The sequence below is a fragment of the Coregonus lavaretus genome (genome assembly GCF_964263955.1).
Source record: "Coregonus lavaretus genome assembly, contig: HAP1_SCAFFOLD_47, whole genome shotgun sequence".
Taxonomy (NCBI): Eukaryota; Metazoa; Chordata; class Actinopteri; order Salmoniformes; family Salmonidae; genus Coregonus; species Coregonus lavaretus.
This window is the reverse complement of record NW_028161510.1, coordinates 2637193-2663880: the sequence shown is the minus strand read 5'-3', so window position 1 is coordinate 2663880 and position 26688 is coordinate 2637193. Positions and strand designations below refer to the sequence as shown.

Genomic DNA, 26688 nt, shown 5'->3' with positions numbered 1-26688 from the left:
GCTGGACAGGCCGTGGGTATTATGGTAGCTCAGTCACTCACACACACACTCACTCTGGCACTGTCTAAAAAGGTCAAATACTTGCTTCCTCTGTCCTTGGGAGAGTCTCAATTGCATTTCCTTTATTCGTCGCATCCTCTCTCCTCGTCTCCTCAAAACATTGACGGGCTGTAGTGGAGCGGTTTGTGAGCTTCAAGTGCCTCGGTGTCCACATCACTAAGGACCTATCATGGTCCAAACACACCAACACAGTCGTGAAGAGGGCACGACAACGCTTCTTCCCCCTCGGGAGGCTGAAATGATTTTGGCACGGGCCCTCAGATCCTCAAAAGGTTCTACAGCTGCACCATTGAGAGCATCTTGACTGGCATAAAACCTTTTGGCTCAGTGTCATTATCCTTGCAAGGTGAGGTACTGAAAGGTATTGAAAACACGGGGTGTCAATCATTTTGACCCTTATCTTTTTTTTTGATTAAAAGAAAAATACTTGTTGAACAAAATCTCTTTGTCTGAGCAATTGTGTTAGTATAAAATAAAATAATATCCCCATTATTTTGAGCATACGATATAGATCAGAATTTGAATTATTTATTTGTATAGTATTTTTTACTCACCTTTTTCAAGGGTGTCAATCATTTTGGACCCCACTGAAAATCAATTCTCCGAGTTATCAATCATTTTGGACCCCACTGAAAATCAAATCTCCGAGTTATCAATCATTTTGGACCTGACTGTACATCTGCATCTATGTATTGTATAGACCCAGCTGCTTATTGTGATAATATCTGTTTGTTTGACTAAATATCTGTTTGTTGGACTATACTACAGATGTTCAGTAGTTTGGTTTGTTTTACATTTAAAATAGGCACAGATCAACACATGCTTATGTATGTACGTTTCCATATAATATGATTATTTAATGAAATAGATGAAAAAATAACTTTTTGTCTGAAATTAACATTTCCCCCAACTGCGCTACCCACTCTAGTCAGCAGATGGCGATTTGCGTCTTTCAGGCGATGCTGCCAGTGTGACGTATAATCTAGTGGACGGGAAGCTTCCTCAGTAACAACAACAGTTAATCAGCCACCTCTGTAGCTTTCAGGCCAACATAGCGAAGCATTAAAGCGCTTTAGGTGTATATTAGGCACTGTGTTGTAAACACACGTCTGTCGTATCTACTATTTACCACATTTGATTTCATACGTACGTTGTTGTTAGTCAGGTAGCTAGCTGGTCAAAGTAGCAGTTGCACTAGGCTAATGCTAACTAGCTAGTTAACATCCCCGACCATGAGTTCACTGAGCTACTCCCCGCCTGCCGAAGAAGAGCAGGTCTGTTGGACAGAGCAAGAAACTGTCGTGAAAGAGGAGAAGGAAGAAGAGGCTGTCACAGTTCAAAGAGAAGTAGAAGAAGTTACAGTGAAAAAGGAGGAAGAAGCTTCCAGAGTGAAAGAGGAGGACGAAGAGAACGAGGATGCCGTTTTTGCAGTGAAGGAGGAGATTACTATCACATTGGAGGAGGAGGAGGAAGAAGACGTTTTTGGAGTGAAGGAGGAGGGGGAGATTACTGTCACATTGGAGGAGGAAGAAGAAGAGACTGAAGGTCTGATTAACACCAGTGAGTTCTATCTTAAAAAACAGAGGCACAAACTATGTAGTTGTTGAACAGACGTGTGCTATTTAAATGGCATTCTACTGCAGTTCTACACATGAATATGTGGTTATGTACTGTAGGAATTGTGCCTAGGCCGTTCGCAGTACACTGTGTATCATGTACCCTCTATTTAGTTGTGTAAAGGCAGGATGCAGTGCTGTGTTCCAAACAAAACAACTACAAGTGTCCTCAACAGCACAGCTAGGAGAGCTTAAAAAAGTACCTTATAGTTGACGACTCTTCTTTGAGTCATAAAAATTCATTGAAATTACGTAGGAGAGAGGAGTGTGGCCACTTGGAGACATCAGTTAGACCTCACACGCAAACGCTTGTAATTTATTTGTTTTATGTTGTACCTACCCCAAATTCAGATTTCGTTATCAACAAATGCAGTAAATGTAAAATGCACATGAAACATTCCGTCATGTTGTCCTCACCTTTAGTCTCATAATTTTCCCATAATCTCCAAACTGTTCCCTTTTAATTGCATCCATATTTCTTCTGTAAGAAACTTTTCAATGTAGCCCTATCCATATAGGCCAATTCCCACACATGTAAGGGGTTAAGCATGACGTGGAGAGAGGAGAGCCAGGAAACAGCCCTTAAGAGTGTGTTATTCCATTTTTTACCAATTTTTCTCCCCAATTGGTAGTTACAGTCTTGTCCCATCGCTGCAACTCCCGTACATACTCGGGAGAGGCGAAGGTTGATAACCATGTGTCCTCCGAAACACGACCCTGCCAAGCTGCCCATCAATTATCATGAGTAACTAACGGCTATCAACCAATCTGCACCCAGGATACAAATGTACCGTTTTATAAAGAGGGATCTAGTCTGGATTAAACCTCATAGGAAGACAGTTTTATCATGTGGAGGTTTCATTCAGGTCTCTCTGTTTAACCAAATACTATGTTTATCTTTGGCAGGAGATAGACCAGACTCTCACTCTGACAGCGGGAAGAGTCCTTCAGGGGAATCAGAGCCAGAGACGGCCAAACAATTAAGACCACACCACTGCTCCCAGTGCGGAAAGAGATTTACCCAGTTAGGGCACCTGAAAGAACATGAGAGGACACACACGGGAGAGAAGCCTTGCAACTGCTCTCAGTGCGGAAAGAGATTTACCCAGTTAGAGAACCAGAGAGATCATGAAATAACACATTCAGAGGAGAAGCCTTTTCAATGCTCCCAGTGTGGAATGAGATTTAGCAGATTAAAAAACCAGAAACTTCATCAAAGATCACACATAGGAGAGAAGCCTTTTCAATGCTCTCAGTGTGGAAAGAGATTTCCCGAGTTGGGGAGCCTGAAAAAACATGAGAGGAGACACACAAGAGCGAAGCCCTACCAATGCTCCCAGTGCGGCAAGAGTTTTACCCAGGTTGGGAGCATGAAACGACATGAGAGAGCACACACAGGAGACAAGCCTTACCACTGAGCACGTGTTTTTGTTCCATTCCCATTGAAAGCAAGTCTAAGAAGCGGTAGATATGTTCTATGTGTGCCTTTTCTATGCTTCCCATTCTGAGTTTATGCATCTTTTACTTTCAGTTTTGTACACCAGCTTCAAACAGCTGAAAATAAGATATTTTTGTTTATGGAAAATATATATTTCACAGCGGTTTAGATGGTACAATGATTCTCTACACAATGACTGCTTGTTTTTTCACATAAACTGAAATTAGGTGAACTACTAGAATTTTGGTAATCAGGAAATGGCGGAGTGATTTCTGCTTAGTGCATCTTTAAATGTAGAATACGTCAGTTTGAATGAAGACGCTCTGTGATAAAAAATATAATTTTCAAACTCTGGCTCTGTGTGTTTTCTGTGTGTGTGTGTTTCATATGTGTGTCATTTCTCGAGCACTACAGATAATCACTACGGATAATCACTACAGATAATCAAGTGCTATTTTCATTTGATACATGTGTTGCATCCATAGCCCTGTCTATGAATTTGAGAGTGATTGAATTTCTCCAGAGTGGTTAAATTGCCAATTTAATGTCACTTTTAATAAATAATTGATTGATAATTTACTTAAACATCTAATATAATTGTTTATAAACATTTGCCTTTCCCCCCCAACTTTTAGAGCTTTCAGAGTAATTGAGGGTATTTGAGAGTATTTGAGGGTATTTTAAATATGTTTGGAAAAGGGTTTCAAATAGAATTCCAGGAAATTGTTTGAAAATACTTTTAAATACAATTTGGTACACTATTTGGTTTTTACAAATAACCATTCAAATACTCAAATAAAAGTAATAGTTTTGGGACAAAAGTATTTAAAATAAAAAATCTATTTTCTTTTAGCAGACGCTGTTATCCAGAGCGACTTACAATTAGTGCATACATTTTATTTTATTTTTTTCATACTGGCCCCCCGTGGGAATCGAACCCACAACCCTGGCGTTGCGAACACCATGCTCTACCAACTGAGCTACATCCCTGCCGGCCATTCCCTCCCCTACCCTGGGCCAATTGTGCGCTGCCCCATGGGTCTCCCGGTCGCGGCCAGCTACGACAGAGCCTGGATTCGAACCAGGATCTCTAGTGGCACAGCGATGCAGTGCCTTCGACCACTGCCCCAAGGTGTATTTCAACACAGGTCTAATATTTAAAACTATAATTTTATCTAATTAGTATTTTGTTTTCATTATGAACTTTGATTAATTGGATATAAACTCTTAGATGTTCATTATAGGATTTTGATATTTTAAAATTTAAATTACTGAATAGATTAATATAATTTGTATTACTTTATGCTAACATTCAAACCTCTTGACTTGATTAGACAGATGTGCAATTCTAGATTCTAACCTTGAAAGTGTGATGACGTTCTTCTGATGACAAAACTGATCAATTGTTACATTTTACATTTACATTATTTAGCAGACGCTCTTATCCAGAGCGACTTACAGGAGCAATTAGGGTTAAGTGCCTTGCTCAAGGGCACATCGACAGATTTTCCACCTAGTTGGCTCGGGGATTAGAACCAGCGACCTTTCGGTTACTGGCACAACGCTCTTAACCACTAAGCCACCTGCCAAGAAAAACATCACCACTGCATGGATGTTACAATCAGTTTTATTGCACCATGTCAGAGAAAACACAGGTTCTGATTGTGAAAAGGATTTGATTAATTCAACATATTTTAATCCAAAATCAATATTTGTGAACTGTGTTAGCCACTAGTGGACGTTCATTATATACATCTATATGATGTATTGTTACACCATGTAGGAGCAGTATAGACCTAGTCTGTTCATTATATACATCTACATGATGTATTGTTACACCATGTAGGAGCAGTATAGACCTAGTCTGTTCATTATATACATCTATATGATGTATTGTTACACCATGTAGGAGCAGTATAGACCTAGTCTGTTCATTATATACATCTATATGATGTATTGTTACACCATGTAGGAGCAGTATAGACCTAGTCTGTTCATTATATACATCTACATGATGTATTGTTACACCATGTAGGAGCAGTACAGACCTAGTCTGTTCATTATATACATCTACATGATGTATTGTTACACCATGTAGGAGCAGTATAGACCTAGTCTGTTCATTATATACATCTACATGACGTATTGTTACACCATGTAGTAGCAGTATAGACCTAGTCTGTTCATTATATACATCTACATGATGTATTGTTACACCATGTAGGAGCAGTATAGACCTAGTCTGGTCATTATATACATCTACACTATGTATTGTTACACCATGTAGGAGCAGTATAGACCTAGTCTGTTCATTATATACATCTATATGATGTATTGTTACACCATGTAGGAGCAGTATAGACCTAGTCTGTTCATTATATACATCTACATGATGTATTGTTACACCATGTAGGAGCAGTATAGACCTAGTCTGTTCATTATATACATCTACATGATGTATTGTTACACCATGTAGGAGCAGTATAGACCTAGTCTGTTCATTATATACATCTACATGATGTATTGTTACACCATGTAGGAGCAGTATAGAGCTAGCTGCTTATTGTGATATTATCTGTTTGTTTGACTGATTTCCTAAATGTAAATATGCAGTGGTATAGTATGTTTTAAATTCTCACTCATTAACAATCTGCACTGATTAAGACATGTTTCTCTTTGTACCTTTCCATATAATATTGTTACTTAACAAAATAAAATAAAAATCAACTTTTTGTCTGAAAATAAAATACATATTTTCCTAAACTGCGTTAACCACTCCAGTCGCAGATTGCAATTTGTGTCTTTCATTGACGCTGCAAGAGTGTGACGTATAATTTAGTGGACGGGAAGCTTAAAAAAAACACCAGCCACTTCCATACAGTAGCTTGTTTGCCAAGATAGCCAAAACGTTGGAGCGCTTTAGATACTTCCGGTGTATATTAGCCACTGTATTTTAAACACACTTCTGTCATATCTGCTAGTTACCCCCATTTAATTTAATATTTACGTTGTTAGCCAGCTAGCTGGCTGGATAACTTAGCAGTAGCATCAGGCTAGTCGCTAATGCTGACTAGCTAGCTAACATCCCCGACCATGAGTTCACTAAACTACTCCCCCCCTGCTAAAGAAGAGGAGGTCTGCTGGACGGAGAAAGAAGCTCTCTTGAAAGAGGAGAATGAAGAGGAGGCTGTTACTGTCAAAATAGAAGTAGAGGGTGAAGTTACAGTGAAAGAGGAGGAGGATGTCACTGTCAAAATTGAAGCAGAGGGTGAAGCTGTTACAGTGAAAGAAGAGGTTACAGTGAAAGTGGAGGAGGATGTTACTGTGAAAGAAGAGAAAGAAGCTTTCAGGGTGAAAGAGGAGGAGGATGTTACTGTTAAAGAAGATGAGGAAGAGAAAGAGGACGATGCGGTTGAAAGAGTGAAAGAGGAGGAGGAGATTACTGTCACATTGGAGGAGGAAGAAGAGAAGACTGGAGATGTGATTAACACCAGTGAGTACTGTCTTAAAACGCTGCAGTTGTTGAACCGATGTATGGTTTTTAAGAGGCATTTTACTGAAGTTCTATATGTTGTTTACTACTGTAGGAATTGTTAAAGCTACGAAGAGTGGGGGCCACCAACAAACCGTTAATGGATCAAACGCTTCCCATTATATTTTTCTGTATATCTCTTCCTGTAGTGCTTTGTTCACATGAGAGGAAATTTAAAGTTTTTACATTTACATTTTAGTCATTTAGCAGACGCTCTTATCCAGAGTGACTTACAGTTTGTGAGTGCATACATTTTTTTCATACTGGTCCCCCGTGGGAAACGAACCCACAACCCTTGCGTTGCAAGCGCCATGCTCTACCAACTGAGCTACACGGGACTATAAGTTGTACACCATTTGTTTTTAAAATCTCAATGGTGTTAGTTTGTCCTTTGCTTTTTCAGTTATTATGTTTTTAGTTATAGTCTAAGGTAAGACAGACTGGTCTGCTTGAAATATCTATGATACCACGTCATTATCGCCTATTATTACAACCAACTCATGTCTGATCTTGCCTTTCAGTTTCTTTTCAAATGATGAAGAGGACAGAATCAAGACAGGGAAGGATCATTTTGATCTGGATTAAATGTTCTAAAACAACTGGCTATTTCGGTTATTTCATTTAAGCCATAAAGCAGTTATTTAGGGCGGCAGGTAGCTTAGTGGGTAAGAGCGTTGTGCCAGTAACCGAAAGGTCGCTGGTTCTAATCCCAGAGCCGACTAGGTGAAAAATCTGTCGATGTGCCCTTGAGCAAGGCACTTAACCCTAATTGCTCCTGTAAGTCGCTCTGGATAAGAGCATCTGCTAAATGACATTTTTTTTTTTTTTTTTAATTAAGCAATAAGGCATGAGAACTAAGGGCTATTCATAGGATAACAGCCGGGAAACAGTCTTTAAGAGTGTGTCATTCACAATAACCCATGGGATCTCATGCCTTATTGCTTAAAAAAAAAAAACGTATTAACAACATGTTTTAATTTAAAACATTATTTTACTGATTACATTCGTTTTATTTCATCCTTCCACCAGAGGATATAGTCAGGACATAAGCCAGTCGTTAGTTTTATTTTCTGTTGCTAGCCAAGTGCACTGGTTGTTCGTTCTATTGGTATAGTTTCTAGCCAAGTGCACTGGTTGTTCGTTCTATTGGTATAGTTTCTAGCCAAGTGCACTGGTTGTTCGTTCTATTGGTATAGTTTCTAGCCAAGTGCACTGGTTGTTCGTTCTATTGGTATAGTTTCTAGCCAAGTGCACTGGTTGTTCGTTCTATTGGTATAGTTTCTAGCCAAGCGCACTGGTTGTTCGTTCTATTGGTATAGTTTCTAGCCAAGCGCACTGGTTGTTCGTTCTATTGGTATAGTTTCTAGCCAAGTGCACTGGTTGTTCGTTCTATTGGTATAGTTTCTAGCCAAGCGCACTGGTTGTTCGTTCTAAACAGAAATGGTTGCTATGCAGGCTGGCTAACGTTCTTCTCCCTTGGTAGTTGCCAACTAATGCTAACAGTCACATCAAACTCTGCAGCTGGAATGACAGCAAACTGGATACATTTTCGTTTGTTTGACCTTTTTTCTATTGACATGAATATGACTATGCCCTATATCCATAATAATGATGCTTGATTTCACCTGGCTGCCTCAGAATAAGTTGCTGTGTCTGGTCACATTCATTCCCTATGGCAGGGAAGAACTCTCATTGATGCATATATCGAAGAGGTAGATGGCAAGGTTTATACAAACCAAATGTTAGTGGAGAAAGACAGGGTAATAATGTCTATATGGGGTTTTCCAGTGGAGATAAGTTCATCAATTGCCTGGCTGGGCTGTGGGACAATTGCTGTGTAGGGATAATTCAATTGGAACTGTTATTTGTGAATAACTAACGGCTATCAACCAATCAGCATCCCGGATCCAAACTTGCCCTTTTATAATGAGGGATCTAGTCTGGATTAAACCTCATAGGGAGACAGTGTTATCACGTGGAGGTTTAATTCAGGTCACTCTGTTTAACCAAATACTATTTCTGTTTGTCTTTGGCAGAAGAGGGACAAGAGACCAGAGGAGAGACCAAAGTACATGAAAGAACACACACTGGAGAGAAGCTTTACCAATGTTCCCAGTGTGGAAATAAATATTTATCATCAGGGCACCTGAAATCACATGAGAGAACACACTCTGTAGAGAGGCCTTTCCAATGTTCTCAGTGTGAAAAGCGATTTATCCAGTCATCGCATCTGAAAGATCATGAAAGAACACATACAGGAGAGAAGCCTTTCCAATGCTCCAACTGTGGAAAGGGTTTTACCCTGTCAGGGAATCTGAAAGCGCATGAAAGAACACATACAGGGGAGAAGCCATATCACTGCTCCATGTGTGGAAAGAGTTTTACCTCTTTAGGGACACTGAAAACACATAAGATGATGCACACAGGAGAGAAGCCTTTCCAATGCTCTCTGTGTGGAAAGAGTTTTACCCATTCAGGGAACTTGACAAGGCATGAGATGACGCACACAGGAGAGAAGCCTTATCACTGCTCCCCGTGTGGAAAATGTTTTACCCATTTAGAAAACTTGAAAAGGCATGAGAGGACACACACAGGAGAAAAGCCATACCACTGCTCCCAGTGTGCAAAGAAATTTGGCTCATCAGAAAATCTGAAAAAGCACGAAAGAACACATACAGGGGAGAAGCCTTACCATTGATCCCGATGCGAAAACATTTTAACCCGGTTATGGTACCTGAAATCACATGAGAGGACACACACAGGAGAGAAGGGTGATTCCTCATCAAATCAGGACAAAAAAAAGACCATGATTTTGGGGGATTTTCATGAACATTCAACCATAGAATGGTCCTTTGCATGAAAGATTGTTGACGGGCATATCAAAGTTCCAAGAGTATAGAGTCTTAAAGGAGGCCTGGATAAGTGTCACAAATAAGCCAACTTTGATGATGTATTTCTCAATTATGCTTTTAGATACATACTGTATGTCAACAATGCTTCCTCCAAAAGACCATTCAATGAAAATCCAAACAATCATGGTCTTTATTTTTTGTTGTCCTGGTTTCGTGAGGATTCACGCAGAAGCCTTTCCAATGCTCCCAGTGTGGAAGTAGTTCTGCCTGGTTAGGGAACCTGAAAGAGCATGAAAGGACACCCACAGGAGAGAAGCTCTACCACTGCTCTCATTGTGGAAATACATTTTCCCGGGTCAGAGGACCTGATGTACTGTACCATGAGGGAATAGAGGCTTTGACTCATGCTTTTGACTGATAATTAGCGTTTTGGTTTATGCCACATGAAATCTAATTGTATTTATGAAAGCTTCCTCAAAAACTACTTCTGTTAGTTTTTTCTTCTCAAGACATGTCTAAAATCAGAATATACATTTTTAATGTGTATTTTATTTTGATTATGAATTTTGATTGATTGCGTACAAGTATAAACCCTCTGTTGTTCATTGTATTATTTGGATATATAGCTAAATGAAATTATTATGTAAATTAATGGAATTTCTTGAATCTAACCTCGAAACCTCTTGAATTTGAAACCTCTTGAAAGAATTTGATTGGATGTATGATTTGTATATTGCAAAATGAATTTGATTATATGATTTGGATATTGCAAAAATAATTTTATTATATGATTGGGATATTGTGAAATGTACATTTTGAATGTAAAAAATATGAATTTCTTGATTCTAACCTTTAAACTTCTTGAATTTTGTCATTGTTTCATTTAGTTAAATGTATTTTACATTTTTATGGTGTTAGTCACTAGTGGACATTCATTATATACACTGAGTGTACAAAACATTAAGAACACCTTCCTACTATTGCGCTTAACCTGTCTCCTCCCCTTCATCTACACTGATCGAAGTGGATTTAACAAGTGACATCAATAAGGGATCATAGCTTTCACCTGGTCAGTCTATGCCATGGAAAGAGCAGGTGTTCATAATGTTTTGTCCACTCAGTGTACATCAATATCACAGTACATTCAGTATATCACAATATACTTAAAGTACATGAGAGAACACACATACTGCTCCCACACTTGTCTCATATTACATCTTGGTCAAAAATGTAACTGAATATGGAGTATGCCTATGTCCGTTTGATTGGAAAGTTTTGATTAAATTATCCTTTTTCAAACTGTAAGAGCAATTTTGTTGGAAAATAAAATTTATAAGAAATGTATATAGAATATTACTTTGAAAAGGAAATATGTTTATGGAAACCCCATTTTATTTTGTATTATCGTGCCCACCTGCTAGCCACCAATTAGAACCAGCGTTTAAGGGGTTAACTGGGGAATATGGCGGCAGTCAATGATTTGCTACAGGTGGCTGAGACAGGAGTCGAGCTACAGTTTTCCACCATGTGAATAGGACCAGTTTTCCACCATGTGAATAGGACCAGTTTTCCACCATGTGAATAGGACCGTGTGATCCGTGAACAGAGTACCGCTTATATCCTTTTATTTCCCATTTTTACTAGACGATTTCTTGAGCTGTTTTTTTTTTTTTTTTTTTTACTTTGTCATCATTAGCATCTTGGAGTCTGTCTTCATTATCCAACCCTGGAACTGTGTGACCAACCGAACTGGACTGTGGGGTCAAATAACATGTGTGATTCATTGCAAACAAGACATCATCTCTCAAGTTGTTTATTGTTTTTCGTGGGATAATGGAAAGGAGATGGACCCATATCTGTATTCTGGCATCTAATAGAAATTGCTAATTTGAACGTTGGAACAGAAGCCTTTATACAAACTCTGGCTATGTGTGTTTTCTCTGAGGTGTGTGTGTGTGTGTGTGTGTGTGTGTGTGTGTGTGTGTGTGTGTGTGTGTGTGTGTGTGTGTGTCTGCATGTGTTATATATCAAGCACTACAGATAATGGAGTGCTATATGCTACGTACCCAGCCATCATCTTTGTCTTGTTTTAGCACTACCAAACGTGACATTATGCAGATTCTGGTTATTAAGAAAACCACAGCGCTGATTACAGAAATAATTGCGGTCTATATGCAGTCATTGTCAACGGTTGAGGATGTTGGCTTATATCTAGAACCAGACTACAACATGCCGTATTGAAAAAAACCTCTGGAGAAATTAGTACAATGATTAGTACAAAGCTCAGACTCTTAACCCTCCGTACGTGGCGTTAACAACAGGTTGTGGGTTCTATGAACACGCTGTCATACATCACTGCAACTGTCCATCACATTGATGAGGAGTGGGACAGGAAGTCTCATGTACTGACCACTGAGAGCATGGAGGAGAGGTATTATTAATAGTTACCATATGGTTCTAACCCTAGGTATTGTTAATGGTCCAGTACCTTGGTTCTAACCCTAGGTATTGTTAATGGTCCAGTACCTTGGTTCTAACCCTAGGTATTGTTAATGGTCCAGTACCTTGGTTCTAACCCTAGGTATTGTTAATGGTCCAGTCCCTTGGTTCTAACCCTAGGTATTGTTAATGGTCCAGTACCTTGGTTCTAACCCTAGGTATTGTTAATGGTCCAGTCCCTTGGTTCTAACCCTAGGTATTGTTAATGGTCCAGTCCCTTGGTTCTAACCCTAGGTATTGTTAATGGTCCAGTCCCTTGGTTCTAACCCTAGGTATTGTTAATGGTCCAGTACCTTGGTTCTAACCCTAGATATTGTTAATGGTCCAGTCCCTTGGTTCTAACCCTAGGTATTGTTAATAGTCCAGTACCTTGGTTCTAACCCTATGTATTGTTAATGGTCCAGTACCTTGGTTCTAACCCTAGGTATTGTTAATAGTCCAGTTCCTTGGTTCTAACCTTAGGTATTGTTAATGGTCCCATGGTTCTAACCCTAGGTATTGTTAATGGTCCAGTCCCTTGGTTCTAACCCTAGGTATAGTTAATGGTCCAGTCCCTTGGTTCTAACCCTAGGTATTGTTAATGGTCCAGTCTCTTGGTTCTAACCCTAGGTATTGTTAATAGTACCTTGGTTCTAACCCTAGGTATTGTTAATGGTCCCTTGGTTCTAACCCTAGGTATTGTTAATGGTCCAGTCCCTTGGTTCTAACCCTAGGTATAGTTAATGGTCCAGTCCCTTGGTTCTAACCCTAGGTATTGTTAATGGTCCAGTCTCTTGGTTCTAACCCTAGGTATTGTTAATAGTACCTTGGTTCTAACCCTAGGTATTGTTAATGGTCCCTTGGTTCTAACCCTAGGTATTGTTAATGGTCCAGTACCATGGTTATAACCCTAGGTATTGTTAATGGTCCAGTCCCTTGGTTCTAACCCTAGGTATTGTTAATGGTCCAGTCCCTTGGTTCTAACCCTAGGTATTGTTAATGGTCCAGTCCCTTGGTTCTAACCCTAGGTATTGTTAATGGTCCAGTCCCTTGGTTCTAACCCTAGGTATTGTTAATGGTCCAGTACCATGGTTCTAACCCTAGGTATTGTTAATGGTCCAGTCCCTTGGTTCTAACCCTAGGTATTGTTAATGGTCCAGTCCCTTGGTTCTAACCCTAGGTATTGTTAGTAGTCCCATGGTTCTAACCCTAGGTATTGTTAATGGTCCAGTCCCTTGGTTCTAACCCTAGGTATTATTAATGGTCCAGTCCCTTGGTTCTAATCCTAGGTATTGTTAATAGTCCAGTCCCTTGGTTCTAACCCTAGGTATTGTTAATAGTCCCATGGTTCTAACACTAGGTATTGTTAATGGTCCAGTCCCTTGGTTCTAACCCTAGGTATTGTTAATGGTCCAGTCCCTTGGTTCTAACCCTAGGTATTATTAATGGTCCAGTACCTTGGTTCTAACCCTAGGTATTGTTAATAGTCCAGTTCCTTGGTTCTAACCCTAGGTATTGTTAATGGTCCAGTCCCTTGGTTCTAACCCTAGGTATTGTTAATAGTCCCATGGTTCTAACCCTAGGTATTGTTAATGGTCCAGTCCCTTGGTTCTAACCCTAGGTATAGTTAATGGTCCAGTCCCTTGGTTCTAACCCTAGGTATTGTTAATAGTCCAGTCCCTTGGTTCTAACCCTAGGTATTGTTAATGGTCCCTTGGTTCTAACCCTAGGTATTGTTAATGGTCCGGTCCCTTGGTTCTAACCCTAGGTATTGTTTATAGTCCCTTGGTTCTAACCCTAGGTATTGTTAATAGTCCAGTCACTTGGTTCTAACCCTAGGTATTGTTAATAGTCCCATGGTTCTAACCCTAGGTATTGTTAATGGTCCAGTCCCTTGGTTCTAACCCTAGGTATTGTTAATGGTCCAGTCCCTTGGTTCTAACCCTATGTATTGTTAATAGTCCCATGGTTCTAACCCTAGGTATTGTTAATGGTCCAGTCCCTTGGTTCTAACCCTAGGTATTATTAATGGTCCAGTCACTTGGTTCTAACCCTAGGTATTGTTAATAGTCCAGTACCTTGGTTCTAACCCTAGGTATTGTTAATGGTCCAGTCCCTTGGTTCTAACCCTAGGTATTGTTAATGGTCCGGTCCCTTGGTTCTAACCCTAGGTATTGTTAATGGTCCAGTCTCTTGGTTCTAACCCTAGGTATTGTTAATAGTACCTTGGTTCTAACCCTAGGCATTGTTAATGGTCCCTTGGTTCTAACCCTAGGTATTGTTAATGGTCCAGTCCCTTGGTTCTAACCCTAGGTATTGTTAATGGTCCAGTCCCTTGGTTCTAACCCTAGGTATTGTTAATGGTCCAGTCCCTTGGTTCTAACCCTAGGTATTGTTAATGGTCCAGATCCTTGGTTCTGACCCTAGGTATTGTTAATGGTCCAATCCCTTGGTTCTAACCCTAGGTATTGTTAATGGTCCGGTACCTTGGTTCTAACCCTAGGTACTGTTAATAGTCACTTGGTTCTAACCCTAGGTATTGTTAATAGTCCCTTGGTTCTAACCATAGGTATTGTTAATAGTCCAGTCCCTTGGTTCTAACCCTAGGTATTGTTAATGGTCCAGTCCCTTGGTTCTAACCCTAGGTATTGTTAATGGTCCGGTCCCTTGGTTCTAACCCTAGGTATTGTTAATGGTCCGGTTCTTGGTTCTAACCCTAGGTATTGTTAATGGTCCAGTCTCTTGGTTCTAACCCTAGGTATTGTTAATAGTACCTTGGTTCTAACCCTAGGTAGTGTTAATGGTCCCTTGGTTCTAACCCTAGGTATTGTTAATGGTCCAGTACCATGGTTATAACCCTAGGTATTGTTAATGGTCCAGTCCCTTGGTTCTAACCCTAGGTATTGTTAATGGTCCAGTCCCTTGGTTCTAACCCTAGGTATTGTTAATGGTCCAGTCCCTTGGTTCTAACCCTAGGTATTGTTAATGGTCCAGTCCCTTGGTTCTAACCCTAGTTATTGTTAATGGTCCAGTCCCTTGGTTCTAACCCTAGGTATTGTTAATGGTCCAGTCCCTTGGTTCTAACCCTAGGTATTGTTAATGGTCCAGTACCATGGTTCTAACCCTAGGTATTGTTAATGGTCCAGTCTCTTGGTTCTAACCCTAGGTATTGTTAATAGTACCTTGGTTCTAACCCTAGGTATTGTTAATGGTCCCTTGGTTCTAACCCTAGGTATTGTTAATGGTCCAGTCCCTTGGTTCTAACCCTAGGTATTGTTAATGGTCCAGTCCCTTGGTTCTAACCCTAGGTATTGTTAATGGTCCAGTCCCTTGGTTCTAACCCTAGGTATTGTTAAAGGTCCAGTCCCTTGGTTCTAACCCTAGGTATTGTTAATGGTCCAGTACCATGGTTCTAACCCTAGGTATTGTTAATGGTCCGGTACCTTGGTTCTAACCCTAGGTACTGTTAATAGTCCCTTGGTTCTAACCCTATGTATTGTTAATAGTCCCTTGGTTCTAACCCTAGGTATTGTTAATGGTCCAGTCCCTTGGTTCTAACCTTAGGTATTGTTAATGGTCCGGTCCCTTGGTTCTAACCCTAGGTATTGTTAATGGTCCGGTTCTTGGTTCTAACCCTAGGTATTGTTAATGGTCCAGTCTCTTGGTTCTAACCCTAGGTATTGTTAATAGTACCTTGGTTCTAACCCTAGGTATTGTTAATGGTCCCTTGGTTCTAACCCTAGGTATTGTTAATGGTCCAGTACCATGGTTATAACCCTAGGTATTGTTAATGGTCCAGTCCCTTGGTTCTAACCCTAGGTATTGTTAATGGTCCAGTCCCTTGGTTCTAACCCTAGGTATTGTTAATGGTCCAGTCCCTTGGTTCTAACCCTAGGTATTGTTAACGGTCCAGTCCCTTGGTTCTAACCCTAGGTATTGTTAATGGTCCAGTACCATGGTTCTAACCCTAGGTATTGTTAATGGTCCAGTCCCTTGGTTCTAACCCTAGGTATTGTTAATGGTCCAGTCCCTTGGTTCTAACCCTAGGTATTGTTAATAGTCCCATGGTTCTAACCCTAGGTATTGTTAATGGTCCAGTCCCTTGGTTCTAACCCTAGGTATTATTAATGGTCCAGTCCCTTGGTTCTAATCCTAGGTATTGTTAATAGTCCAGTCCCTTGGTTCTAACCCTAGGTATTGTTAATAGTCCCATGGTTCCAACACTAGGTATTGTTAATGGTCCAGTCCCTTGGTTCTAACCCTAGGTATTGTTAATGGTCCAGTCCCTTGGTTCTAACCCTAGGTATTATTAATGGTCCAGTACCTTGGTTCTAACCCTAGGTATTGTTAATAGTCCAGTCCCTTGGTTCTAACGCTAGGTATTGTTAATGGTCCCTTGGTTCTAACCCTAGGTATTGTTAATGGTCCGGTCCCTTGGTTCTAACCCTAGGTATTGTTTATAGTCCCTTGGTTCTAACCCTAGGTATTGTTAATAGTCCAGTCCCTTGGTTCTAACCCTAGGTATTGTTAATAGTCCCATGGTTCTAACCCTAGGTATTGTTAATGGTCCAGTCCCTTGGTTCTAACCCTAGGTATTGTTAATGGTCCAGTCCCTTGGTTCTAACCCTATGTATTGTTAATAGTCCCATGGTTCTAACCCTAGGTATTGTTAATGGTCCAGTCCCTTGGTTCTAACCCTAGGTATTATTAATGGTCCAGTCCCTTGGTTCTAACCCTAGGTATTGTTAATAGTCCAGTACCTTGGTTCTAACCCTAGGTATTGTTAATGGTCCAGTCCCTTGGTTCTAACCCTAGGTATTGTTAATAGTCCAGTCCCTTGGTTCTAACCCTAGGTATTGTTAATAGTCCCTTGGTTCTAACCCTAGATATTGTTAATGGTCCAGTCCCTTGTTTCTAACCCTAGGTATTGTTAATGGTCCAGTCCCTTAGTTCTAACCCTAGGTATTGTTAATAGTCCAGTCCCTTGGTTCTAACCCTAGGTATTGTTAATAGTCCAGTCCCTTGGTTCTAACCCTAGGTATTGTTAAAAATCCCATGGTTCTAACCCTAGTTATTGTTAATGGTCCTGTCCCTTGGTTCTAACCCTAGGTATTGTTAATGGTCCAGTCCCTTGGTTCTAACCCTAGGTATTGTTAATAGTACCTTGGTTCTAACCCTAGGTATTGTTAATTGTCCCTTGGTTCTAACCCTAGGTATTGTTAATGGTCCAGTACCATGGTTATAACCCTAGGTATTGTTAATGGTCCAGTCCCTTGGTTCTAACCCTAGGTATTGTTAATGGTCCAGTCCCTTGGTTCTAACCCTAGGTATTGTTAATGGTCCAGTCCCTTGGTTCTAACCCTAGGTATTGTTAATGGTCCAGTCCCTTGGTTCTAACCCTAGGTATTGTTAATGGTCCAGTCCCTTGGTTCTAACCCTAGGTATTGTTAATGGTCCAGTACCATGGTTCTAACCCTAGGTATTGTTAATGGTCCAGTCCCCTGGTTCTAACCCTAGGTATTGTTAATGGTCCAGTCCCTTGGTTCTAACCCTAGGTATTGTTAATAGTCCCATGGTTCTAACCCTAGGTATTGTTAATGGTCCAGTCTCTTGGTTCTAACCCTAGGTATTGTTAATAGTACCTTGGTTCTAACCCTAGGTATTGTTAATGGTCCCTTGGTTCTAACCCTAGGTATTGTTAATGGTCCAGTACCATGGTTATAACCCTAGGTATTGTTAATGGTCCAGTCCCTTGGTTCTAACCCTAGGTATTGTTAATGGTCCAGTCCCTTGGTTCTAACCCTAGGTATTGTTAATGGTCCAGTCCCTTGGTTCTAACCCTAGGTATTGTTAATGGTCCAGTCCCTTGGTTCTAACCCTAGGTATTGTTAATGGTCCAGTCCCTTGGTTCTAACCCTAGGTATTGTTAATAGTCCCATGGTTCTAACCCTAGGTATTGTTAATGGTCCAGTCCCTTGGTTCTAACCCTAGGTATTATTAATGGTCCAGTCCCTTGGTTCTAATCCTAGGTATTGTTAATAGTCCAGTCCCTTGGTTCTAACCCTAGGTATTGTTAATATTCCCATGGTTCTAACACTAGGTATTGTTAATGGTCCAGTCCCTTGGTTCTAACCCTAGGTATTGTTAATGGTCAAGTCCCTTGGTTCTAACCCTAGGTATTATTAATGGTCCAGTACCTTGGTTCTAACCCTCGGTATTGTTAATAGTCCAGTCCCTTGGTTCTAACCCTAGGTATTGTTAATGGTCCAGTCCCTTGGTTCTAACCCTAGGTATTGTTAATAGTCCCATGGTTCTAACCCTAGGTATTGTTAATGGTCCAGTCCCTTGGTTCTAACCCTAGGTATTATTAATGGTCCAGTCCCTTGGTTTTAACCCTAGGTATTGTTAATGGTCCAGTCCCTTGGTTCTAACCCTAGGTATTGTTAATAGTCCAGTCCCTTGGTTCTAACCCTAGGTATTGTTAATGGTCCCTTGGTTCTAACCCTATGTATTGTTAATGGTCCGGTCCCTTGGTTCTAACCCTAGGTATTGTTTATTTTCCCTTGGTTCTAACCCTAGGTATTGTTAATAGTCCAGTCCCTTGGTTCTAACCCTAGGTATTGTTAATAGTCCCATGGTTCTAACCCTAGGTATTGTTAATGGTCCAGTCCCTTGGTTCTAACCCTAGGTATTGTTAATGGTCCAGTCCCTTGGTTCTAACCCTATGTATTGTTAATAGTCCCATGGTTCTAACCCTTGGTATTGTTAATGGTCCAGTCCCTTGGTTCTAACCCTAGGTATTATTAATGGTCCAGTCCCTTGGTTCTAACCCTAGGTATTGTTAATAGTCCAGTACCTTGGTTCTAACCCTAGGTATTGTTAATGGTCCATTCCCTTGGTTCTAACCCTAGGTATTGTTAATAGTCCAGTCCCTTGGTTCTAACCCTAGGTATTGTTAATAGTCCCTTGGTTCTAACCCTAGGTATTATTAATGGTCCAGTCCCTTGTTTCTAACCCTAGGTATTGTTAATGGTCCAGTCCCTTGGTTCTAACCCTAGGTATTGTTAATAGTCCAGTCCCTTGGTTCTAACCCTAGGTATTGTTAAATAGTCCAGTCCCTTGGTTCTAACCCTAGGTATTGTTAAAAATCCCATGGTTCTAACCCTAGGTATTGTTAATGGTCCTGTCCCTTGGTTCTAACCCTAGGTATTGTTAATGGTCCAGTCCCTTGGTTCTAACCCTAGGTATTGTGAATGGTCCAGTCCCTTGGTTCTAACCCTAGGTATTGTTAATTGTCCAGTCCCTTGGTTCTAACCCTAGGTATTGATAATAGTCCCTTGGTTCTATCCCTAGGTATTGTTAATAGTCCAGTCCCTTGGTTCTAACCCTAGGTATTGTTAATAGTCCCATGGTTCTAACCCTAGGTATTGTAAATGGTCCAGTCCCTTGGTTCTAACCCTAGGTATTGTTAATGGTCCAGTCCCTTGGTTCTAACCCTAGGTATTGTTAATGGTCCAGTCCCTTGGTTCTAACCCTAGGTATTGTTAATAGTCCCATGGTTCTAACCCTAGGTATTGTTAATGGTCCAGTCCCTTGGTTCTAACCCTAGGTATTATTAATGGTCCAGTCCCTTGGTTCTAACCCTAGGTATTGTTAATAGTCCAGTACCTTGGTTCTAACCCTAGGTATTGTTAATGGTCCAGTCCCTTTGTTCTAACCCTAGGTATTGTTAATGGTCCAGTCCCTTGGTTCTAACCCTAGTTATTGTTAATAGTCCAGTACCTTGGTTCTAACCCTAGGTATTGTTAATAGTCCCTTGGTTCTAACCCTAGGTATTGTTAATAGTCCAGTCCCTTGGTTCTAACCCTAGGTATCGTTAATGGTCCAGTCCCTTGGTTCTAACCCTAGGTATTGTTAATGGTCCAGTCCCTTGGTTCTAACCCTAGGTATTGTTAATGGTCCAGTCCCTTGGTTCTAACCCTAGGTATTGTTAATGGTCCAGTCCCTTGGTTCTAACCCTAGGTATTGTTAATAGTCCCATGGTTCTAACCCTAGGTATTGTTAATGGTCCAGTCCCTTGGTTCTAACCCTAGGTATTATTAATGGTCCAGTCCCTTGGTTCTAACCCTAGGTATTGTTAATAGTCCAGTACCTTGGTTCTAACCCTAGGTATTGTTAATGGTCCAGTCCCTTGGTTCTAACCCTAGGTATTGTTAATGGTCCAGTCCCTTGGTTCTAACCCTAGTTATTGTTAATAGTCCAGTGCCTTGGTTCTAACCCTAGGTATTGTTAATAGTCCCTTGGTTCTAACCCTAGGTATTGTTAATAGTCCAGTCCCTTGGTTCTAACCCTAGGTATCGTTAATGGTCCAGTCCCTTGGTTCTAACCCTAGGTATTGTTAATGGTCCAGTACCTTGGTTCTAACCCTAGGTATTGTTAATAGTCCAGTCCCTTGGTTCTAGCCCTAGGTATTGTTAATAGTACCTTGGTTCTAACCCTAGGTATTGTTAATGGTCCGGTCCCTTGGTTCTAACCTTAGGTATTGTTAATGGTCCGGTTCTTGGTTCTAACCCTAGGTATTGTTAATGGTCCACTCCCTTGGTTCTAACCCTAGGTATTGTTAATAGTACCTTGGTTCTAACCCTAGGTATTGTTAATGGTCCAGTCCCTTGGTTATAACCCTAGGTATTGTTAATAGTCCCTTGGTTCTAACCCTAGGTATTGTTAATAGTCCAGTCCCTTGGTTCTAACCCTAGGTATTGTTAATAGTCCCTTGGTTCTAACCCTAGGTATTGATGATGGTCCAGTCCCTTGGTTCTAACCCTAGGTATTGTTAATAGTCCAGTACCTTGGTTCTAACCCTAGGTATTGTTAATGGTCCGGTCCCTTGGTTCTAACCCTAGGTATTGTTAATAGTCCTTTGGTTCTAACCCTAGGTATTGTTAATAGTCCAGTCCCTTGGTTCTAACCCTAGGTATTGTTAATAGTCCCTTGGTTCTAACCCTAGTTATTGTTAATGGTCCAGTCTCTTGGTTCTAACCCTAGGTATTGTTAATAGTCCAGTACCTTGGTTCTAACCCTAGGTATTGTTTATAGTCCAGTCCCTTAGTTCTAACCCTAGGTATTGTTAATAGTCCCATGGTTCTAACCCTAGGTATTGTTAATGGTCCGGTACCTTGGTTCTAACCCTAGGTATTGTTAATGGTCCAGTCCCTTGGTTCTAACCCTAGGTATTTTTAATAGTCCCATGGTTCTAACCCTAGGTATTGTTAATGGTCCAGTCCCTTGGTTCTAACCCTAGGTATTGTTAATGGTCCAGTCCCTTGGTTCTAACCCTAGGTATTGTTAATGGTCCAGTCCCTTGGTTCTAACCCTAGGTATTGTTAATAGTCCAGTCCCTTGGTTCTAACCCTAGGTATTGTTAATGGTCCAGTCCCTTGTTTCTAACCCTAGGTATTGTTAATGGTCCAGTCCCTTGGTTCTAACCCTAGGTATTGTTAATAGCCCAGTCCCTTGGTTCTAACCCTAGGTATTGTTAATAGTCCAGTCCCTTGGTTCTAACCCTAGGTATTGTTAAAAATCCCATGGTTCTAACCCTAGGTATTGTTAATGGTCCAGTCCCTTGGTTCTAACCCTAGGTATTGTTAATGGTCCTGTCCCTTGGTTCTAACCCTAGGTATTGTTAATGGTCCAGTCCCTTGGTTCTAACCCTAGGTATTGTTAATGGTCCATTCCCTTGGTTCTAACCCTAGGTATTGTTAATAGTCCAGTCCCTTGGTTCTAACCCTAGGTGTTGATAATAGTCCCTTGGTTCTATCCCTAGGTATTGTTAATAGTCCAGTCCCTTGGTTCTAACCCTAGGTATTGTTAATAGTCCCATGGTTCTAACCCTAGGTATTGTAAATGGTCCAGTCCCTTGGTTCTAACCCTAGGTATTGTTAATGGTCCAGTCCCTTGGTTCTAACCCTAGGTATTGTTAATGGTCCAGTCCCTTGGTTCTAACCCTAGGTATTGTTAATAGTCCCATGGTTCTAACCCTAGGTATTGTTAATGGTCCAGTCCCTTGGTTCTAACCCTAGGTATTGTTAATGGTCCAGTCCCTTGGTTCTAACCCTAGGTATTGTTAATAGTCCAGTCCCTTGGTTCTAACCCTAGGTATTGTTAATAGTCCCATGGTTCTAACCCTAGGTATTGTTAATGGTCCAGTCCCTTGGTTCTAACCCTAGGTATTGTTAATGGTCCAGTCCCTTGGTTCTAACCCTAGGTATTGTTAATGGTCCAGTCCCTTGGTTCTAACCCTAGGTATTGTTAATAGTCCAGCCCCTTGGTTCTAACCCTAGGTATTGTTAATGGTCCCTTGGTTCTAACCCTAGGTATTGTTAATGGTCCGGTCCCTTGGTTCTAACCCTAGGTATTGTTTATAGTCCCTTGGTTCTAACCCTAGGTATTGTTAATAGTCCAGTCCCTTGGTTCTAACCCTAGGTATTGTTAATAGTCCCATGGTTCTAACCCTAGGTATTGTTAATGGTCCAGTCCCTTGGTTCTAACCCTAGGTATTGTTAATGGTCCAGTCCCTTGGTTCTAACCCTAGGTATTGTTAATAGTCCCTTGGTTCTAACCCTAGGTATTGTTAATAGTCCAGTACCATGGTTCTAACCCTAGGTATTGTTAATAGTCCAGTCCCTTGTTTCTAACCCTAGGTATTGTTAATGGTCCAGTCCCTTGGTTCTAACCCTAGGTATTGTTAATAGTCCAGTACCTTGGTTCTAACCCTAGGTATTGTTAATAGTCCAGTACCATGGTTCTAACCCCTGGTATTGTTAATAAGCCAGTACCATGGTTCTAACCCTAGGTATTGTTAATAAGCCAGTACCTTGGTTTCAGTGGCGGTTGGTGCCGTTTAAGATGAGGGAGGACGATTATATTTTTTATGAGCATGTCAATTACAGCATATTGGATGACTGTCATTCATATCTACATGATCCTCAAATTGGCCCTATACCCATCATGAGGTTGCTACAACCTAGCCTATGAATGCAAGTTTACAATGTAGGTGCCCACAGGTCAAGCGAAATTTGAGTAATCAAGGTGACAGACATTGACACATTCAATACCGCCTTGCACAATCTTGCTTGCATCTAGCTGATCAAGGGTGTAATTGTTAGTCCAACAGTTGCAAACGAGAGTTTCTATTGGACAAATTCAGGTTTGTTTATCTTCGTTCCTTTTACTTCAGTTTAAGAAATGTTTTTCAACAGAATCGGCGGAATGAATACACCCCTGATCACACACAAACACAGTTCACTTTCATAGCAGCCACATACAAACAACTTGATCCCTTTGATCATTGGATAATTTATTCTTGCATCTATGGGCTTTCCCCTTCTGACCTTTTCCCTTAGCTTGTGGACTTCACATCACATCTGCTGTCTGTGATCAGGCTTTCCAAGCCAAACCATATCATCCCAACTGTTGTCAGTTGTAAATAAGTATTTTCCTGATGTTGTATGACAGTCAGATTTTGGTTGATTTTGAAAGGTCTTGTAGAAGACGTCTAAAAAACGTTCATATACAACCAGAATCTAACCTTTCTAAGATGTCTTATTTCTGACGTTTTTATAACTCATGTCCAACCAAAATATGACCAGTTTATGACCTCCCAATATTAATAATGTCATGCTGTGAGCAAGCATCGCACAGCAGCAATGGATGCAAATCAATCCATATGTATAGTACTTTACACTGCTATATCACAATATTTAAAATAGCTCAAATATCCTAGGGTCCCGTTAACAATAACTGTTGAACATTTATTTTGTATAAAATCACATCAGTAAAGAAATACAATTTCTATGTCAAATATATATATATGTATTTATTAACTGGGTGGGGGGAGGGGAGGGGAGGGGGGAAGATTATATAATTACAAAATGAACACAACCGAACAAGAAATAATTTGTGGCCGTCCTCCATTCCCGCGTCTGTCCGGTGCATACTTTAGTCTAAGGTCACTTTTCCCGTAACTGTGGTCACAGACTGGTTGAGAAATTATTACAAAAAAGGGGGAAATCAGCACAATCTTGCAATCTGATGAGTAAAGTATTTTTGCTAAACTATTTTGAAATGGAATAAATTCTGCACTTATTAACAATGACCAACACATTTCCAGTCAAAAGAGAAGAGTGTAAGATATACTATAGCCTACCATTACTATATCTAACCCAACTACACACGTTTCCTGTCATTACAGCCATAAGACGCAAGCTAGGCTACAGAAATAAACTGCGTTTTACAAACCTGCATTTGGAGCTGAAAGTCATTCATGTTAGCAACCAATATCAAGTAGGGATATATATCATGTCACCAGTGGCGGTTTTACACGGAGGCCGGGGGAGGCCCGTGCCTCCCTGGAAATGTCCCTGGCCACCCCTGTGGCCCCCCCGTGCTGACCAAATAAAAAATTATGAATTTATAACTATTTTACACGCGAGCGCCAAAAGCGGAACTAATGCAACGCTCTACACGGCAACGTTCTACACGGGTAAATTAGAGTGGCGCACCCGAAGGTCGAAGGTAAGCAAAACGATTTAATATCATAAGTGACTTGTTGTTCTTGCACATAGCCTACATGTTCCTTTTGTTCCTCACACATAAATCAAATCAAGTTTTTAAATGTCTGGTCTCGATTTGTTTAGAAATGTAATCATACCTAAGCAAACTCATCGAAGCAGAAGCAAATATCCAAATGTTAGTAGGCTATCCTTGCTAGGTCTACACAATGTTGTGATGTTAACCACGTAACTTCATCCGTCTTGGCTGTTGCATCGCGATAACAAATACATTTTTAGTAAAGTAATCAACAGGTTATCTGCCAGTGTTAAGTAGGGAGGGATGGTTAGGTAACAAAATGTAATGCATGCCCCTACGTTTTTTCTTCTTCTAATAGTTATCATGAAACGAGGAAGGGACATAAAGTCATTTTTTTGCCCCAGCAAACAAAAAAGTTAGATAGAGTTTATGATTTTATTCTTTTGAATTATCTCTGCCAAACATCTATGTACTACAAATCTTCAAGCTCCACAGATGTTTTATGGCATCCACTAAACCTCTTTAGATATTTGTAAATTATACAGTGTGATACCTTTCAACGAAAGTTTATTTTATTTTTTACCAACTATGATTTTTGCTTTTGAAAACAAGCAAAGCAAGAAAAAAAAGAAACAAAATCACTCCAATCATTGCACACTTGTGTCGTTCAGACTTTGCAGGTCCAGCTTTGACATGATGATCTAACTAACACTAATATTGTAACTAATATTGTAACTGAAATATGTATGATCCTATGATGAGCGATTGCTTACTTCCCTTTCACTCTTAAAAAATTACTGAAAAAAAATGTGTATAAAAAGGTATATGTAGTATATGTTTGTTTAGTGAGCATTCATGCTGTCATTTTTTCCTAATGTGAACTATGGTGGAAATGTGCTGTCCTAAATGGACTTGCCCATATATGTTGTAAAGCCTTTTTTTGTACACCTGCTCATCAACTGACAGTGAAGTACACAAAGACACAGACACACACACACACACACACAGACACCTGTAATATTCTTGTTTTCATGTTGTTGCTGATATCCATCAGTGTTGTTCATATTGCTACATTGTGTTGACATGATTGTTGCTTTTAAACGAATGTTAACTTAATGTTTATTGTCTGCATCCTATTGGACTACTGGATTTTAATGTGTAACACGTTTCCCTGTTTATGTGCTTTAGCAATACTGTATGTCAATATGGTCATGCTAGTAAAGCCTCTTTGAATTGAATTTCTTTTCTGATTTGGTTTATTTTACCTAAATGGATACAGGGTAGTGTGTTTTGTTTATAAATCACTCAGAAAGTTTTCTTTCTTAAAACAAAATGTGGAATCAACTGTCCACAGTAGTGGGGCTTCCATAAATAGGAAATGGCACATTGTTGTACCCTTTGTTGTATCCTGGAGTTTTGTTCACATTGAATATGAACCCTGTATTTGTACCCTGTACTTTTTTTTTTTTTTTTTTTTTTTTTTTTTTATGGCACTATCTCTCTTGCATCTGCACTCTTGTACAAAATACGTGTTATAATAAATGTCATATGATTTTAAAGTAAAATAAAGTTTATAATCTTTGAATATCATGTGTTGCCAGTTTTTTTATGTGTGCCCCCCTGATTAAACACTGGCCCCTCCTTGGCCCCCCTAGTAAAATGTGTCTAGAACCGCCACTGCTGATGTCACATCTCTGGAGTTCAGAGCAAGCCAAACCATATGACCTAGTTGTAGCAGAGGTTGCAGGATCGGATGGGAAGGATGTTCTGTCTGCACCTCGCCATGACGTTGTGGGGGGCAGCCTGCGTGCAGAGTGCTCATGCCAGCCGGGTAGCTCCTTTCTTCCTTTAAGATTTGTTTTAAAATAACGAATGCCGTGATACCTAATGACGTCTGGTTTGAGTCAGTTGGGAAGACGTTAGGCAAAATATGTATTTTTTTGGTCATAATAAAGACGTCTAAAAAAAGACGTCTTAAGCTGGTCATATTTTGGTCAAATGATGTCTCCCGAGTGGCGCAGTGGTCTAGAGATCCTGGTTCGAATCCAGGCTCTGTCGTAGCCGGTCACGACCGGGAGACCCATGGGGCGGCGCACAATTTGCCCAGCGTCGTTCATGGTAGGG

The 26688-nt window shown here is 40.3% G+C and overlaps 1 protein-coding gene across 1 annotated transcript; it reads left to right on the top strand.

The window, feature by feature from the left end:
* The first annotated feature begins 1047 nt into the window (after nt 1-1047).
* LOC311120480 (uncharacterized protein) lies at nt 1048-3460 on the top strand. Its single transcript, XM_084195067.1, has 2 exons — nt 1048-1620; nt 2583-3460. The coding sequence occupies exons 1-2, from the start codon at nt 1293-1295 to the stop codon at nt 3092-3094; spliced, it is 840 nt and encodes a 279-aa protein (XP_084051193.1). The 5' UTR covers nt 1048-1292; the 3' UTR covers nt 3095-3460.
* The last annotated feature ends 23228 nt before the right edge of the window (nt 3461-26688 follow it).